The sequence below is a fragment of the Pneumocystis jirovecii genome (assembly GCF_001477535.1).
Source record: "Pneumocystis jirovecii RU7 chromosome Unknown supercont1.6, whole genome shotgun sequence".
Lineage (NCBI taxonomy): Eukaryota > Fungi > Ascomycota > Pneumocystomycetes > Pneumocystales > Pneumocystaceae > Pneumocystis > Pneumocystis jirovecii.
The window spans coordinates 15,581-31,877 of NW_017264780.1; the positions used below are offsets into that span (position 1 = coordinate 15,581).

At 21.9% G+C, this 16,297-nt stretch overlaps 9 protein-coding genes across 9 annotated transcripts; 4 read left to right on the forward strand and 5 right to left on the reverse strand.

Annotated features, from left to right (window-relative positions):
* Positions 1-1,414: 1,414 nt before the first annotated feature.
* T551_01432 (uncharacterized protein) lies at positions 1,415-4,014 on the reverse strand (the record flags this gene model as incomplete). Its single annotated transcript, XM_018373695.1, has 6 exons — positions 1,415-1,435; positions 1,476-1,725; positions 1,770-2,075; positions 2,121-3,156; positions 3,197-3,761; positions 3,844-4,014. 6 exons carry the CDS (start codon positions 4,012-4,014, stop codon positions 1,415-1,417), a joined length of 2,349 nt encoding a protein of 782 aa, XP_018229870.1.
* Positions 4,015-4,531: 517 nt separating this feature from the next.
* Positions 4,532-6,858, reverse strand: T551_01433 (DNA cross-link repair protein PSO2; the record flags this gene model as incomplete). Its single annotated transcript, XM_018373696.1, has 12 exons — positions 4,532-4,691; positions 4,731-4,972; positions 5,018-5,172; positions 5,213-5,436; positions 5,484-5,645; positions 5,694-5,882; positions 5,927-6,095; positions 6,124-6,268; positions 6,311-6,378; positions 6,427-6,459; positions 6,504-6,599; positions 6,657-6,858. 12 exons carry the CDS (start codon positions 6,856-6,858, stop codon positions 4,532-4,534), a joined length of 1,845 nt encoding a protein of 614 aa, XP_018229871.1.
* Positions 6,859-7,452: 594 nt separating this feature from the next.
* T551_01434 (uncharacterized protein) lies at positions 7,453-8,453 on the forward strand (the record flags this gene model as incomplete). Its single annotated transcript, XM_018373697.1, has 5 exons — positions 7,453-7,658; positions 7,704-7,794; positions 7,838-8,010; positions 8,060-8,369; positions 8,424-8,453. 5 exons carry the CDS (start codon positions 7,453-7,455, stop codon positions 8,451-8,453), a joined length of 810 nt encoding a protein of 269 aa, XP_018229872.1.
* Positions 8,454-8,652: 199 nt separating this feature from the next.
* On the reverse strand, positions 8,653-9,126 carry T551_01435 (tubulin-binding prefolding complex subunit GIM4; the record flags this gene model as incomplete). Its single annotated transcript, XM_018373698.1, has 4 exons — positions 8,653-8,751; positions 8,798-8,921; positions 8,964-9,054; positions 9,096-9,126. The coding sequence occupies 4 exons, from the start codon at positions 9,124-9,126 to the stop codon at positions 8,653-8,655; spliced, it is 345 nt and encodes a 114-aa protein (XP_018229873.1).
* A 596-nt stretch (positions 9,127-9,722) lies between these two features.
* T551_01436 (uncharacterized protein) lies at positions 9,723-10,678 on the reverse strand (the record flags this gene model as incomplete). The annotated part of the gene is made up of 4 exons (XM_018373699.1): positions 9,723-9,904; positions 9,951-10,257; positions 10,302-10,502; positions 10,547-10,678. The coding sequence occupies 4 exons, from the start codon at positions 10,676-10,678 to the stop codon at positions 9,723-9,725; spliced, it is 822 nt and encodes a 273-aa protein (XP_018229874.1).
* A 998-nt stretch (positions 10,679-11,676) lies between these two features.
* Positions 11,677-12,090, forward strand: T551_01437 (uncharacterized protein; the record flags this gene model as incomplete). Its single annotated transcript, XM_018373700.1, has 2 exons — positions 11,677-11,779; positions 11,837-12,090. The coding sequence occupies 2 exons, from the start codon at positions 11,677-11,679 to the stop codon at positions 12,088-12,090; spliced, it is 357 nt and encodes a 118-aa protein (XP_018229875.1).
* Positions 12,091-12,163: 73 nt separating this feature from the next.
* Positions 12,164-13,281, reverse strand: T551_01438 (uncharacterized protein; the record flags this gene model as incomplete). Its single annotated transcript, XM_018373701.1, has 5 exons — positions 12,164-12,405; positions 12,431-12,579; positions 12,630-12,880; positions 12,928-13,156; positions 13,196-13,281. 5 exons carry the CDS (start codon positions 13,279-13,281, stop codon positions 12,164-12,166), a joined length of 957 nt encoding a protein of 318 aa, XP_018229876.1.
* Positions 13,282-14,080: 799 nt separating this feature from the next.
* T551_01439 (ribulose-phosphate 3-epimerase) lies at positions 14,081-15,265 on the forward strand (the record flags this gene model as incomplete). Its single annotated transcript, XM_018373702.1, has 10 exons — positions 14,081-14,117; positions 14,165-14,199; positions 14,247-14,259; positions 14,307-14,437; positions 14,481-14,559; positions 14,603-14,734; positions 14,786-14,811; positions 14,859-14,973; positions 15,026-15,063; positions 15,110-15,265. 10 exons carry the CDS (start codon positions 14,081-14,083, stop codon positions 15,263-15,265), a joined length of 762 nt encoding a protein of 253 aa, XP_018229877.1.
* A 597-nt stretch (positions 15,266-15,862) lies between these two features.
* On the forward strand, positions 15,863-16,247 carry T551_01440 (uncharacterized protein; the record flags this gene model as incomplete). The annotated part of the gene is made up of 3 exons (XM_018373703.1): positions 15,863-15,925; positions 15,967-16,128; positions 16,173-16,247. The coding sequence occupies 3 exons, from the start codon at positions 15,863-15,865 to the stop codon at positions 16,245-16,247; spliced, it is 300 nt and encodes a 99-aa protein (XP_018229878.1).
* Positions 16,248-16,297: the final 50 nt, after the last annotated feature.

A 16,297-nucleotide genomic window follows, 5' to 3' on the forward strand; every position in this document is an offset into this window, starting at 1 on the left:
TACTTAAATATATTCTAATATCTTTCATTAAGTTTATATTTTGATAGGTTTAAATTTTTATAAAAAAATATTTCTTAAAGTATAGTAAAATTTTTAAATATAATTGTTTGAAGTAGATTTTATAAATATTATTTCTTAATATTTATTTATGTGTATTTCTTTATTAATAATATTATATTTATAGGTATATTAAATAAAAAACTATTTAATATTAAATTAATATCAGATCTAATTTAAACATAATAATCTAATTATGTGACTTTATATTTTTTATATCGTTTTATTTATTTTTTATTGTTTTTGTTTAGAATATGCATAATATGTTTTCGATTATATTGTTTATAATCAAAAGTCAAAATTTTTTTTCATCTCAATGATATTTTGTTATATAATTATCATTTAAAATTGTATAGCTTTTAATATACTGTTTTTTTATTTATTAAATTTTAATCAAAAAGTTTATTTTATATATATATATATTAAAATATTATTATGTTTATAGTTTTCGATTTTTTATTAATTTTTTTAATAATTTCTTATTTTATTTTAATTATAATTTGCACTATGTTTAAATAAATAGTTTAGTTCATATTTTTGTTATTTTTTAAATTTAAAAATATTTTAAAATATTTGTTTTTATTTCACCTTCTTTTACTATTATCTAAATATAAATCTAAATTTTATATAAAAGCATAAATTAATTTTGAATTTGCAATAATTTGCGAATTTAAAATTTATGTAATATATTTTATTTAAAAATTTAACTTTAATAAATTTTATTATTTTTAAAATTATTATAATATTTTCTCTATTTTATAATACTTTCTTTTTAAGATATTCTCTTTCAAAATATTATATTATATTTTAGGATCTTAAAAATTTTAAGTACAAATATGTAAAAAAATTATTTAATAATTTAAAATTTAAAATATAAATATTATAAATGATATTTCTTTTAAAACTTTGTTTAGTGAGAAAACTCAAATTTAAATTTCAAGTATTTAAAATTACAAAATATTAAATTTATCTTTATTACTGATATATATTAATATAATTTCAATCAAAAAACTTTAGAATTAATATTAAAAAAATAATTTAATTATTATTTCATATTTTTGAATTTTAAACCTATATTATTTAAAGACTTATTTTTTTAGTTGATTATTAACTTCATTTTAATATAAATATTATTAATTTTCGATCTTTTTTTTTTCTATATTTTATCATTTTATTAAGATTTAAGAATTAAGGAAGTTAAATTAAATCAAGGTTTAAAAAGATATAAAAATATAAAATTAGATATTATGTTTTAATGAAAATCAAACTTGAAAGTAATAGGCAAACAAGATATTATATGATGAAATTATAAAATGTTATAAAAAAGAATTAATTTTTTAAATTTAAATAATCTAAATCAAAACTTGGTTTTTTTGCCCTATAGATATTAAAATATACATTAAGAAAAATAAAATTACAGAGAATTCATTAAATCCACTACGATTAGTAGAATTCATTTTTCCTTTTGAGTTAGCAAACTTTTGAGGACCTCCTTTACGAATTTTTTTTTCATAACCACTAGATGAATTATTGAAAACATTATGAACAGTATTATTATCTTTAGTAGTTGAAAAATCTAGACGAATAGGTCGTCCACAAATAAAATGACCGTTCATTTCAATAGCTTTTTCCGCTTCGTTAACAGTAGAAAATTCAATATAACCAAAACTAAAAAATATATAAATATTTAAGTAAACACATAATACTATTACCCTTTCAATCGACCTGTTTCACGATCTGTAGGCAGTCTGATTCCTGAAATTTTACCTATTCTACAAAATGCTGTTCTTATGGCCTCTTCATTAGCTTTAAATGACAAATTACCAATAAAAAGTGTATTTGACTTCGGACTTTGAATATCTCCATATTTATTTGCCCGTGCATTAATAGTATCTTTAAGAGCAAGTGAACGTTTTGTACTTATATCAACATTAATAGCGCGCCCATCTATTTCCTTTCCTGAACATGCAAGAGCAGCTTGTGCTTCTTCAGGCTTAGAAAACTCAACATAGCCAAATCTATTTCTTTATAAATAAAATAATTGATTTGCAAAAAATACAGACCCTTTTGACTTCCCAGAGCTTTTGTTGGTAATAACTCTAGAACTAATAACAGTTCCAACATTTTCAAATTCTTTAGCAAGCCTATCATCATTTATGTTCCAACTAAGACCCCCTACAAAAATAGTTGTAGATTCTTGACTATCTTCCTTTGTAGTTGTTTTATTCTTTTTAATTTCTTCTTTATCAGTTTCAACAGGTGCTTCTTTTCTTTTTTTTTGCGAGTCTTTAATATTTTTATGTTTAATATTTTTGGTAGCAGATGGTTCATTATTAATAAGTGTATGTTTATTTTCCTTTTTTGATTTTTTTTTTAAATTATTTTTCGGAAAAACTTCAATATTCTTATTGTTATTTGAGTGGCTCCTGTTATCAGAACTGTCGCTAGAATCACTGCTAGAACTATTGCTAGAATTATCACTGGAACTACTATCAGAGTCACTGCCTAAATTATCAGTTTCATTATCAGAGTTAGTAGAGTCAGTGTCAGAATCATTGGCAGAGTCACTGCTAGATCCACTGTCAGACTCACTACCAGATTCGCTGTCAGAATTACTATCAGAATTGCTACCAGAATCACTAGAGTTACTATTTGAATCGTTGCTAGAATTATTACTAGAATCATTGTTAGAGTTAAGATTAGAGTTATCACTCGAAGCACTAGTGGTATGAAAACTAACAGTAGTAGACAAGATCTTATTATCATTTAAATCTTCTTTATTATTTGAAGTATTATCCTTATTCGAATCATTTTTATTGTCTAAACTCATATTATCCTTAAGTTCTTTTTTACCAGTAACTCTTTTATCAGGTAATCCTTCATCACTAAGTAATATTTCTTTATTAGTCGATTTCTTAGTATTCAATTTTTTATTATTAAAATTTCCGCTACTATCTAATTTTTTAATATCCTTGTCTTCTTTAGAAGACCCAATTGACTTCTTAATAACTAAGTCTTTAGTTTTTGTTTTAATATTTTTAAGATTTTTTGAAATAGGTTTAGAATCAACATTTTGTTTGATTTTTTGAGAATCTTCAACTAAAAAATTATACAATGCTTTCTCAAAAAATAAAAGTACCTCTTGAACTTTTAGATGCAAAATCCTTTGAAGAATTTTTTAAATCAGAATCACTAGATGTATAGGAGTTAGAAGATTCGGAATCGTGAGAGGAAACAGAATCATCAGAAGCAGAACTATTAGAGGAGCTAGAATCACCAACTGTCTCCGAACTATTCAAAGTAGTAGAATTACCAGATATTATAGAATTATCAGAAGCACTAGACTCATTAGATTCTGAATTACTAGATTTAGAATCAGAATCATCTGAAGAATCAGAAGAGTCTGAATTATTAGAAGAATTAGAAGTATTGGAAAGACTTTGACTTTTTAATATTTCCTTAGATAATTTCTGAGCTTTTAATGGATTTTCGTAATTTAGATTTTCTAAAGAATCTTCAGAATTTGAACTTCCAGACAATTTTTTTAAATTATTTTTAGATAATGAGTTTTTTTTTTGAGTCTTTTTAGAGCTTATATCCTTTGAAGATTTTTCAGAGGAAATATCAGAAGCTGCGGAATTTTCTGAATTATTTGAACTAGAGTCAGAATCATTTTTTAAAGACTCTTTTATGACTGAATCAACCTAATGAAATACCTGTTAGAAAGAATAAATAAATAGTGAAAGGATATCATAATTATTGTTTGGAATATATGCCAAATTATACCTTTTTTTTTTTTTCTTCAATTTCTTTTTTTATAGCTTTTGCGACTGATTTTGTTTGTTCCTTCTCAGAAGTTAACTTAGAAATTCCTCCCTTTTTTGCTGGAATCTTGCTAATTTCTTTTTTTTTATTAAAAGTATTTTTATTTTCTTTTTTTACACTAGATTTTGCCATTTTTTTAAAAAGTATATATATCGTGATTTTTTAAATTTTTTGATTATTAAAATTTTTAAATTTAAATCATTTAATACAAATTTAATTTTTTATAAATAATTTAACTTTAATATGACTTTAACATAGATTCATCCTTTTTTTTTGTAAAATAATTATTAAATTTTTAACAAGTTATAAATCTTGAAATTTTATTTAGAAAAAATGATACTAGCTGGTTTGTGAAATATTCGCTTATAAATAATTTATAAATACTGTTTTTTCATAAATTCAATTCATTATTGAAATCATTTTTCAAAACTTTATTAAAAAAATATAATGAATGCTATATTCTTTTTTAATTAAATATATAAATTATCTAGATAGTTTATAACGAATCTGATGTTAATATGATAAACTATAATATTAATTTAAGTTATAATTTTAATATTTGAAAAATTAAAACATTTTAAAATTATATAAAACAGAATATAATTTATAAATGCAAATCAATTACAATAAATAATTCTAATAAATATTTTTACCATGTTTTTTGATCAGAAGGTAAAAAAAATAATCCATATTTTTTTTTTTGATCTTCTAATAAATTAAACCATTTTTCTATAAAATTTATACTTTTTTCTGTATGAATATTAACAGTTGGTAAAATTTTTTTAACATTAATAGAAAGACAAAAACATCTATTTATTAATAATATTTTTAAAATATTAATTACTCACATAAGTTCTTTAAATGATGAATGTTCTGAATATGGAACATAATAGCATATTGAAATATTTGTACTATCTTTACTAGGTCTTATCATAGTATAATCATAAAATATTTTCCAATTTTTTATCATAGTATAAATATTAGAAAATTGTTTAGACCATGATTTTGAAACATAAAATCTTCCAGTTGCTTTGAACCCAACTATTTTAGAAAAATAAGGTTTTTGTTCTATAAGATATTGATTAAGTGTCTATAATATTCAGGTTATAATAATAAAAACATACATATTTTTAACCTTAACTGACATATTTCTAAAATTAATAAGATGAACGGATGCTTCTTTAGGATCATTAGTAAGTAAAGAAGACAATTTTTCATTTTCAAAATATGAAATTATTTCTCGTTGACGTTGATTTGCATATATTTTTGATTTTAAAGAGCATGCAATTTCTAAATATATTAGAATAAAAATAAAAATAACTTATTAAACCAAGTGCTAATTTTTCCTTTCCAACGATATAAGTACCAACCACTATTAACAATCGACAGTTATTTTTATGTGTTATATTAGTTGTAATTAAAAAATTGTCAAGTGTTAAAAGTTTCTTTTTTTCAGAAAAATCGTTATTATTAATAAAATTTTTATTCAAAATTTTACATAATTGAACAACTGCATTTATAACATCTTCTTGAGATGGAAACGAATACTTTGGACTAAATAAAATTAAAATATAATATAAAAGTATTTAATATATATATACTCAAGATATGTTGTATCAAGATATAAAAAATCAAAACATTTATTTTTAATAGAAGGATGAGAAATTTGCAATGGAGATGCTCGGAAATCTCCAGAATGCAAATATCGTATGATTTTTCCTGATTTCATAATTTCAAAAACAAACATAACGGATCCTGGACAGCTTTTATAATTAATATTTTTATAAATTAAAATAAACAAAAAATCTTACTGATTAGCATCAATTAATGTAACACGAACATTATTTAATAATACTTCTTCGTTCATTGGTAATTTTATAATATACTTAGGATTTACTTTCAATTGACTGATTACGAGGTTTCCAGTAATCTTAGAACAATAAATCAATCCATTATTCCAGTTACTAGTAAGACCTTTATAGTGATCTGAATGAAAATGACTAGAATAATTAAATTAAAAATGATTAAAAATAAATAAATATACGATAAAAAATAACCTGTACATCCTTCAATTTTTCCAAACTCAAATGCATCTACAGAAAATCCTATATATGGTATAATTTTATAAAATGGACAATTTTTATTTGATATTTTTTTTTTTTGTTGAATCTGATTTTCAAATATTTCTAATGATAAAATCCTTCTTAATGTGTCTTTTTAAAGTGTTTATAAGAATAATACCTGTTTTATTTTCTTGAGTTAAAAAATTTATTTCTATATCAGAACTTTTCGAAGTAAACACCATGTTCTTATCAATATTATTATTATATTTCAAATCAAATTCTTTAACTTTATAAAGACAACCATTTATATGAATATCAAATTCCTTTACAACTTTAATATAGAAAATATTATTTTTTAAAAAAACCTCTTGCCCTATGAAATATTGAAAACATATAGGACAAATAAATTTATTTGATAAAGCCTCATTATGATCTAAAATTGATTTTTTAAAGATATATATATAGGAATCTAAATAGTTACAATTAATTTTTTTTTTTCTTTCCTGATTGCATTCTTAAACTATTACTTTTTTAATAAATAAAAGGAATTCTAAAAACCATCATTTAATAGTTCAAAATTCGAGATCTCGTGATCACAAAATGAAAAATTTTTGAGTAAAAAAGACTCTTTTCTAAACTTTAAAATGCTATTATCTTTATAAATAAACAAAAATTAGATTTAATATTTAAATTATTTTTATTAAATTATACCATTTTTTGTTTTATGTATAATATTTTTAAAAAAAGTAGATCTTAAAAATATTAAATTAGGATCCTTATATTTTAAAACTTGACTACAATCTTGAAAATCATCAGATAAATTTAATTTCCTTTTTTGAGTTCTTTCCCAAAAATCGAACAATGTTTTATTTTTAAATTTATTATTTTTAGAATTTATCTTAGATTTTTTCATTAAATTTACTATTTTAAAAATAACTGGTTTTTTGAAAATTTAAAAAATTATAACTATTTATATAAAAAAAATAAAAAATAAATAAATATCATTTTAAATAACATTTTAATTAATAACAATCTTTTTAAATTTATTTAAATTTTTGAATTTTATAATATATAAAATATTTAATAAAATTATAATTTTTAATTTAAAAAAATAGATATTTTTCAATATTAACATAAAATATTCGTGATTTTCCTATTAATAATATTAAAATTAATAAATGACCTTAATTAAAATACTGTCATTTTCTATTGTATTTAACAATATATAATTATTAAAGTAATATTTATAATTACATTAATTTTATAATTGAAAATATTATAAATTTTATACAAATTTCAATAAATAAAAAATTTAAATTAAAAGATATATTAGAAAAATATTATAAATCGTATTTTAATAAAATATTTTTTCTAGAAATACTTTTTAGTATAGTAATCATTTTTTAATAATAAACATTTATATTTTTGCTTTAAACTTATCGTTGACTAAGTTAAAAAATATAGTTATAATATTTCATTGAAAAGAAAGTTTTATAGGGGAAAAAATATGTCTTTTGCTGATTTGTATGATACAAAACCTTTACTATCTTATAATAATTATACTGATAATTCGCTTGAACATCATGAATATTATACTTTAGTACAACAAACATCTCGTAATATTTTTACTATTAATTCAAATACTTCAGCCATAAATCAGCTTCTTAATGTTCTTGAGACGAAGAGAGATATGGAAAATACTCGAAATCAATTGTATATTTTATAATATTTACGAATAAGAAATTAATAATTCTTTAGACACAAATTAACTGAAGATACTCATGAAATTGTAAAGATAACAATGTCATTCATTAAGCAATTATCTAAGTATGAATTCCCTTTAGATTCTGTAAGCAAAATTAGATATTTTTTTTTGTATTTAATCAAAGTAGCACAATAAATTTACACAACAAAAACTTTCAAATGATTTTTCTAATGCTCTTATAAATTTCAAAAAAGCTCAAAGTGTCTCAGCAGAGCGTCAAAAAAAATGTATACATGTTTCAGAAACAATTATTGAAGATGGCGAACAAGAAAGATCACCCCTTCTTCAAGATCAATCCAGGTATTTTTATTTAGTCTTTTTTTTAATAAATTCAATGTATTATTTCTAGAATGCAGCTTGTTGATGGTTCAGAAGTAGAGTTTAACGAATTATTGATTTTAGAACGCGAATCAGAGATTTGTAATATAGAGTCTGGTATTACAGAATTAAACGAAATCTTTCGAGACCTAGGTGCTATTATATCAGAACAAGGAATTATGATAGACAATATTGAAAATAATATAAGCACAACATTGTCTCAAGTAATTCATGCTGATAATGAGCTCAAAAACGCTGACAAATACCAAAAAAAAACACGGAATAGATCATGTTATTTATTGTTAATTTTAAGCACTATAGTTACCATAGTGGTTTTAACGGTACTTTGTATCATATATGTGAATTAATAACTAAAATAAAATAGATTATTTTAGGATAACTTAATCCATCAGACTTGCCTTTAATTTCTCATTCTTACTTAAAACTAATAAAAACTATAACTACTTTTGAAAATATCTAAATACTTACTATTTAAGTCACAATAATTCAAAAGTATCTGTTTACATTGTCATCATATGGATTATTATAATATCAGCATTTTTATAATTCTAAAACTTCACAAATAAATCATGTATATTGTTCTTTAAGATTAATTTTCTTTATTTACTGGACTATTTTGACATTATTGTCTTTCTGCCATTTATTAAATTGCTCTTCTTCAGATTTATATTGTCTTAAAAGCTGCTCTATTGTCGATTTTAACTATTTGATCCAGTTAATACCTATATTAATAAAATCTACTAAATACTCCTTCTTGATTTGTTTTTAAAAAAGGGATGACTTCTTTTACACTTTTTTCTACCAAAACACCACCAATCATCCGAAAACATTTTCTTTCAGAAGGATGATTCGTGAGAGTTTCAATTACCAATCTAAATTTTGTAAGAGTATAGCATAAAAAGTATTTAACAAACGTATGTTCATTAGATTCTACTTCTAAATCTCCTATTTTCTGTGCTAACTGTTGTAAAGAGTGTTTATATAAATTATATTGTTGCGAAAGATCTTCAATAATTAATTAGAAAACTATAAGTAGAAATACTAACTTAATTCACTTTTTTTCTCAATTTCAGGCATTTCCTTCGCAAAAAATAATTAATTTTTATAATATTTTTATTATTTTATAATAATAAAAGTTTTTAAATATTTCGCTGAAATATATAAAAATATCTAGAAAAAAATTAAAATATTAATATTTAAAATAGTATCTAAAAATTACTAAAAACTTATTATAAAATTTATTATCAAACTAAATTTCAATTTTTAATATTTAAATACAAAATAATCTTTATTATAGTTTGTTAATTATCATATATTTGTAATAATACTTTATAAAAATATTAGATCATCTGATTTAATATTTATTTACAAAATAAAAATTAGATAAATTACTTGAATATATTTAATAAATTATAAATTAATTTCTTTAATAATAAAATATTAATATTACTAATACCATAAAATAATAAAATTTAAATATAGATTTTTTTTAAAAGAATGAAAAAACTTAATTTTAAAAAATATAAAATAATAAACTACTGTTGATAATATAAAAAAAATTTAATATTTTTTAATACATACTAATCACAAATTTCTAAAGAAAGAATAAAGTTTAACAATCTTAATATAATATTTTTAGTACGAAAGTAAAAGATATTATTAAAAAACAATAGCTAACAAAACATTTTTAATTTTTCAGGACACCAAAGAGTTTCGGAATTTATAAAATTATTTTCATTTTCAAAATTTGAATTTAACTCGGATACATTTGAACAATTAAAAATGTTTTCTGAAATATCATATATATTTGTATAATTTACAGTACCCGGTATATTATAAAAAAAAGGTAAAGATCCTAAATCAGTAAAAAATATTATTTATTAATTTAATATTGTCACTACCAATCTCTTTCATTTCATAAAATTGTGGCGATGTATCAGAATAAGTTGAAAACGATTTTATAGGTTTAATTGGCCATTGAGAAAAATTTTCATTAATAGTATCATAATTTAATCCCAAAACATTTATATGGTTTTCTTCAGAGTTCAATTCTTCATTAACATAATTTTTAAGCTCTGTAGAATTATCCATATTTATTTTAGCTTTTATAGCTTTTTTTTTATGTATTGAATTTAAATTATTGTTCGAAAAACCAGTTACTTGGTGCATTTCAGAACTTTCATCTAAAGTATTACAAGGTTCACTAAACTTTAATACAGTTAATTCCCTATTAATGTATATAAAATATCAACCTGTTCTGTTGTAAAAACTTTTTCAGCAGGATCAGTTAGCATCCTATTCGCAGATTTTTCAATATTAATTTCTCCATCTGAACAGTATCTATAAACTCTACGCTGCTCATCTCGGACTAAAACAACAACTTTTGCCCCAGTTAATTCACTATACTGTGCAGCTTTTTTCATTAAACCAGGTAATCTTTTAGATGCAGTAATCTAAGAGTCCAAAATTAGAATTAATTAAAAAAATAAATAATTACTTGTCTCTGTCTTTTATCTTCACGATATTTCATTGCTATTTTAGCCTTTCCTTTTCCAGATGGCCGATAAGGTAACAATGGTAAAGATGATTTAGTTTTAGAATTCAAACATTGATGTTTATCTAAAGACATGTGTTTTAAAATAAACTTAAAAATATGAATATTTAAATATTCAAAATTCACTGAGTTATTATAAAAGTCTTCTCTGAAAAAAAATCTTTCTTATAGACGATATTTAATTAATATTCTTAAGCATAAATCAAATTAAAATAGCAGTCTATAAAGCATAACCATTAATAAAAATGCCCTTAAAATAATTATTAGCATTACAAAATTAAATACGTCACTCAATACGTGCATAAATTTTTATCCTTTAATTTCCCATTTTATTCTGTTTTCAGTCATTTGTATTTTTAACTTATGAAGTTCTATATTTATGCAAATAGACTTAGTAGTTATAGTTCCACTTTTAAAGTAATAGTAAATTGTTTATGCATACGCAATTGGTTTATATTAACTATTTTTATCCAATTTATAATCATAAGATTAATCACAAATTTATGCCTCTCGAACGAAATAATGCCAAATATATGATTTAATAAAAATTATTATGCTAAAAAATAGTTCAAATTTTATAAAGAAAAATCAAGAAAAATATAAAATTTTAAATATTAAGTATTATAGAGATTAAAGTATTTTTAAGTAAACTTTATAATTAAAGAAATTTTAAGTATGGTTAAAATAATTTATAAAATCAATATTTTTAAATTATATATATATATATATAGTTATAAATAATAAAATGATGTTATTTAAAAAAAATTATGAAAGTTTCATAGCGTATAATTTGAATAAAAACAATATTGTTAAAATTTATATACTTAATATCTATCATTACCTATCATTACATTAAAGATTTCATATAAAGATAACCTATATTTAAAATACTATATGAACTGTTCTGATACACAGAATTAATTCAGTATATCTTTTATATTTAATAATATTTTTAAGGATAAAATATTTTGAAGTATCTCCAAATATTTCGATAAATCATCAAAATTATAAAAATTCAAAAATTTAATATGAAAAAAGTTTAAAATAGAGATACTAGTAATTTTTAAAATACTATGACATCTTTTAGAAGATCGTTATATTTTAATTCTTTTTTTTCTAATAAAATAACGTTTAAATATTCAAGACATTTTTTAAACTTAACAAAATATATTCTAAGTAAAATTAAGACTTTATAATCTTTTTGAATGTTTAAAGACTAATATTAATTATCAGTAACTAGGGGTGATTATAGACATTTTTCTATTAAAACTTTGGCTCCAGAAGGCACAATTTTAAAAGGAATTAACATTTATAAAAAAGGTTCAGATCCTGTAGCACTTAAAGAATCAGAATATCCAAATTGGTTATGGAAAATCCTAGATGAGGATTCAAGTATTCTTGATAAGGAAATAATAAAAAAAAAAGAATATAAAAAAAATAATAAAGAAAAAATTAAAACCAATAACTTTTTAAAAAGTCAACTTTAAGATATAAGTTATTAAAATATTAAAATATATGTCATTAATATATTTTAAAAACAAGAATATTACACTTAAGGAATTATTCTTGTAAATAACCCCTATTTTTTAATTCTTTTTCGGAAAAATCCCAAAGTTCTTCAGAAGCTTTTATACTACAATCACCTGACACAAACATTTTTCTACAATAGGGAACTAAATACTCCCCATTAAGCTTTTTTTCTACAACATCAGTGGCAGCTGCAGCAAAAATCTGAGTTATAGCACCTTTCTCTTTATCTATAAATATTCGCGAAAAGTTTAAAAAAAAATTTAAAAATAAAGCTATAAAAGATTAATAAAATATTACAATTTTTAAAAAACATACAATGCTTAAATAGTCCAGTCCTTACTACACCCGGATGAACAGATATTGCATAAATCCCATCTTGAGAAAGTTTTTGATATAATGATTTTGTAAAAAGAATAATAGCCAACTTGCTTTGAGCATATCTCAACCTGAAATATATTTAAATAATGTATTAAAAATAAAGAGATATTGAATATACCATTTAACTAAAAATTCAGGCCAATATCGAAATGATTTCATATTTAAATCATTATAAGTAATATTTTTTAAAGACATAGAATGAGCTCTACTGCTTACATTTATAATACGAACTGTTCCTTCTTTTTCTTTTTCAGCTGTTTTCTTCATAATAGGCAATAGCAAACGGGTAAAAAAGTAATGAGAAAAATAATTCGTTTGAAGTTGTATTTCAAATCCATCTTTTGTTTCTGAATACGGAGACGCCATAATCTATATCATAATAAGTAATCATAGTATTCAAAAACGTAAAATAATACTCCAGCGTTATTGATTAAAATATGAAGTTTTAATTCTTTATTTAAAAATGTTAAAGCAGCATTTTTAACACTATCAAAACTACAGGCATCATATTCAAGCCAAAAAACATCTGCATTTGGTAGAGTTTCTTTAATATTCTTAATCGCCTCGTTTGTTCGTTCTTGAGAACGTGAAGCAATATAAACTTTACATCCTTTTTTTAGAAGTTCACGAACTGTTACAAAACCTCTAAAAAGTTAAATTTTTTATTTCTGAAAAAAAACATACATTCCAGAGTTTCCACCAGTAACAATAGCAACTCTTCCAGAAAGGTCAGGAAGTTGTTCTACTGTCCATTCTATATTATCAGACATTTTTAAATAGAAAAATTAAAAAATGTATCTTTTTAAATAATTTTTTAAAATATGGAGATACAAAAATTATATCTAATATTTAAAAATATAAAATTATTTTTAGCAAAAAAATGATTATAATAATTAAAAACATTCATTTAAAATAAGTTTTGAATCTATATATAATATAATCAAAAATAGCCTCAGTTAATTATAAAAAATATTAAATATCCACAAAATAATTAAAACAAAGGACCATACATTTATTTTTGAAAATCTATGAATCAAAATCATAAAAACTTGTGTAAAATTTTTATTTACTGAGATAATTATAAATTATAGTATGAATAAATAAATATAAATTTTAAAAGTTTAATAATGTAAAATTTATTGTATTACATATCAAAAATTAATATTAATTAAAAATCATTTCAACAACTTTTTTTAAAACAAATGATTAAAATTATAGTATAATTGTCTAAAGTTTTATAAAGATATAATTTTAAGTATAATTTATTTAAAAAAATAATGTAAAAAAACTTATGAAAAAAATTACAAAAAAAAAGTATAAATTATATTTTAAATATTAAATATTTTACTCTTCACAAGATTTTTTTAAATATAAAATATTTTAAATTCTTAAAACCATGTTTTATATAATTATATTAAATATGTAAATATGTAAAATAAAGAATAATAAAATCTTACTGCTCGTATATGTTTTAAAAGATATTTTAAGTCTTTTAATTTATGAGATACTTTTTTAATTTTTTCTAATTTGTAATTATCGAAACCAACCTTAATTAGAAACTTTACTTAAATGCCCAAAGCAATTATTGCTCCTAGTATTTTGGCAGGTAATTGTATATCAAATCGTAATTTCACTTATTATCCATTTAATTAGGAGATTTTTCGCGTTTAGCAGAAGAAGGAATCAGAGTAAGTACAGCTTTTTCAATTTCAAACATTATTTATAGTCTATATAGATGATAAAAAATGGTAAAGCTCAATTATTTGTTATTTAAATCATTACTTAGAAATTTTAGATGCAGACTGGCTGCATCTTGATATTATGGACGGTCATTTTGTTCCAAATATTACAATTGGAGCACCTGTAGTTAAGTGTTTACGTAAAGCCATTCCTAAACATGATGTTGTTTTTGATTGTCATATGATGGTATGTAAATTTTCTATTAAAATTCGATCAAACTAAATACCAGGTATCAAAACCAGAACAATGGGTTTATAATTTTGCAGAGGCAGGCGGCGATATATATTGTTTTCATTATGAAGCAACAAGTTTTAGTATTTTGTATAAAAAATAACATAATAATACTTTTAGATAATCCATCAACACTCATAGATACTATACATAAAACAGGAATGAAGGCAGGCATTGCTATTAAACCTCAAACACCAGTCTCTGTTTTATTTCCTTTTGTAGATCGTTTGGATATGGTATTAATAATGACTGGTTTTTTTTACAAAAACTCGTTTTTTTTTTCATCTGATTACTCTTTTTTAGTAGAACCAGGTTTCGGTGGTCAACCAGTAAGCATTTTTACTTACTTAATTTTGTTGTAATAAGTTTTTAATAGTTTATACCATCTTGTATCTCTAAAATACGTACTCTTCGGCATCGATATCCTGACCTTAACCTTGAAGTTGATGGTGGCCTTACTGAAACTACAATTGCTCTTGCTGCAGAAGCTGGTAGATCTTTTATTTATTATCATCCATCTTCTAACTTTTTTAAAAAATACAGGCGCTAATATTATTGTTGCTGGTACTAGTATTTTCCAAGTTTAATCCTCTTTACTTTTTCACTTTATTTACCGTTTTTTTATAGGCATCTCATCCTGGCACTACAATTCAAACATTTCGTCAGATAGTTCATACATATCAACCTTCCTCATCACCATCTTCACCATCATTGCCTCTTAACACATCTTCTTCATCATCATCTTGCACTTCCCCCTCACCTTTGCCTCTTCCTGCTCCCTAAAGACTAATATTTTTTTTAAAAACCTTAGTTGACTGAATTTTCTGAATATTTAATCTTTCAAATCATATTCTATTAGGGCACATATCTTTAAAATAAATTCATATATTCAAATTTAATTTATATTTCTACATTTACTCTTATTAACTTTTATTTTTTATTTATTAGATTAATCTTGTAAAAATTCAACAAAAACCCTATTCCCAACTTAATATGTTAATAAGTACATATAAACTAATAAACATTGATTTTTTCTTTTTCATTATTGATTTAGTTAATGTTTTTTTATAACAAATTATAACAAATAATATTCTTAAATAAGAACTAAAAGTGTAACTCAAAACTCGAACTTAGCGACGGTACGTGTCGATCGTACTATCTTTGGGTTATGAGCCCAACGGGTTAGCCGTTTCCCCACGTCGCTGAAAACTGACCCTTAAAAAAAGATATAAATAGTATTTCATAAAAGTAATTAGTATATATATTTATTAAGAAAAAACAGGATAATTAAAAGCAATATAAAGAAAAAAAGAATTATTTAAAAATATACTTTTTAATTTAAAGGGAAATTAAAAAAAATTGAAAAAAATTGAAAAAATAATGGATAGTCTAGAAGAAACAAAATTACAACTATATACATCATTTTCATCAGCATCATTATTTGTATTTTTTACAATTATTTCATATTATATAACATTAAATAGATTCAAAGCAGTACTTTGCGTCTTCAATTTCTTTTGGAGACAACACAGCTTCCTTTTGAAATAGTTGATCTAGCAACAAACCCAAAAGCAAAAGAGCTTTGGTATCGATGCAATGAAGGAAAATCTCTTCCTGCAGTTGTAAAACAGGGGAAAATTATCGGTGTAATGAAATTTTTGCTATTTTAGAATGTTAATTTACCTTTTAGAATATTCATGATATAGAAAATGCAAATGAGCTTGGCCAATTAAAAGAAATACTTGTGGAAAAAACATTTTCGTAAACAATACTGGAATTTTCAATATCTTAAATAATCAATGTTTTATTGCTTTT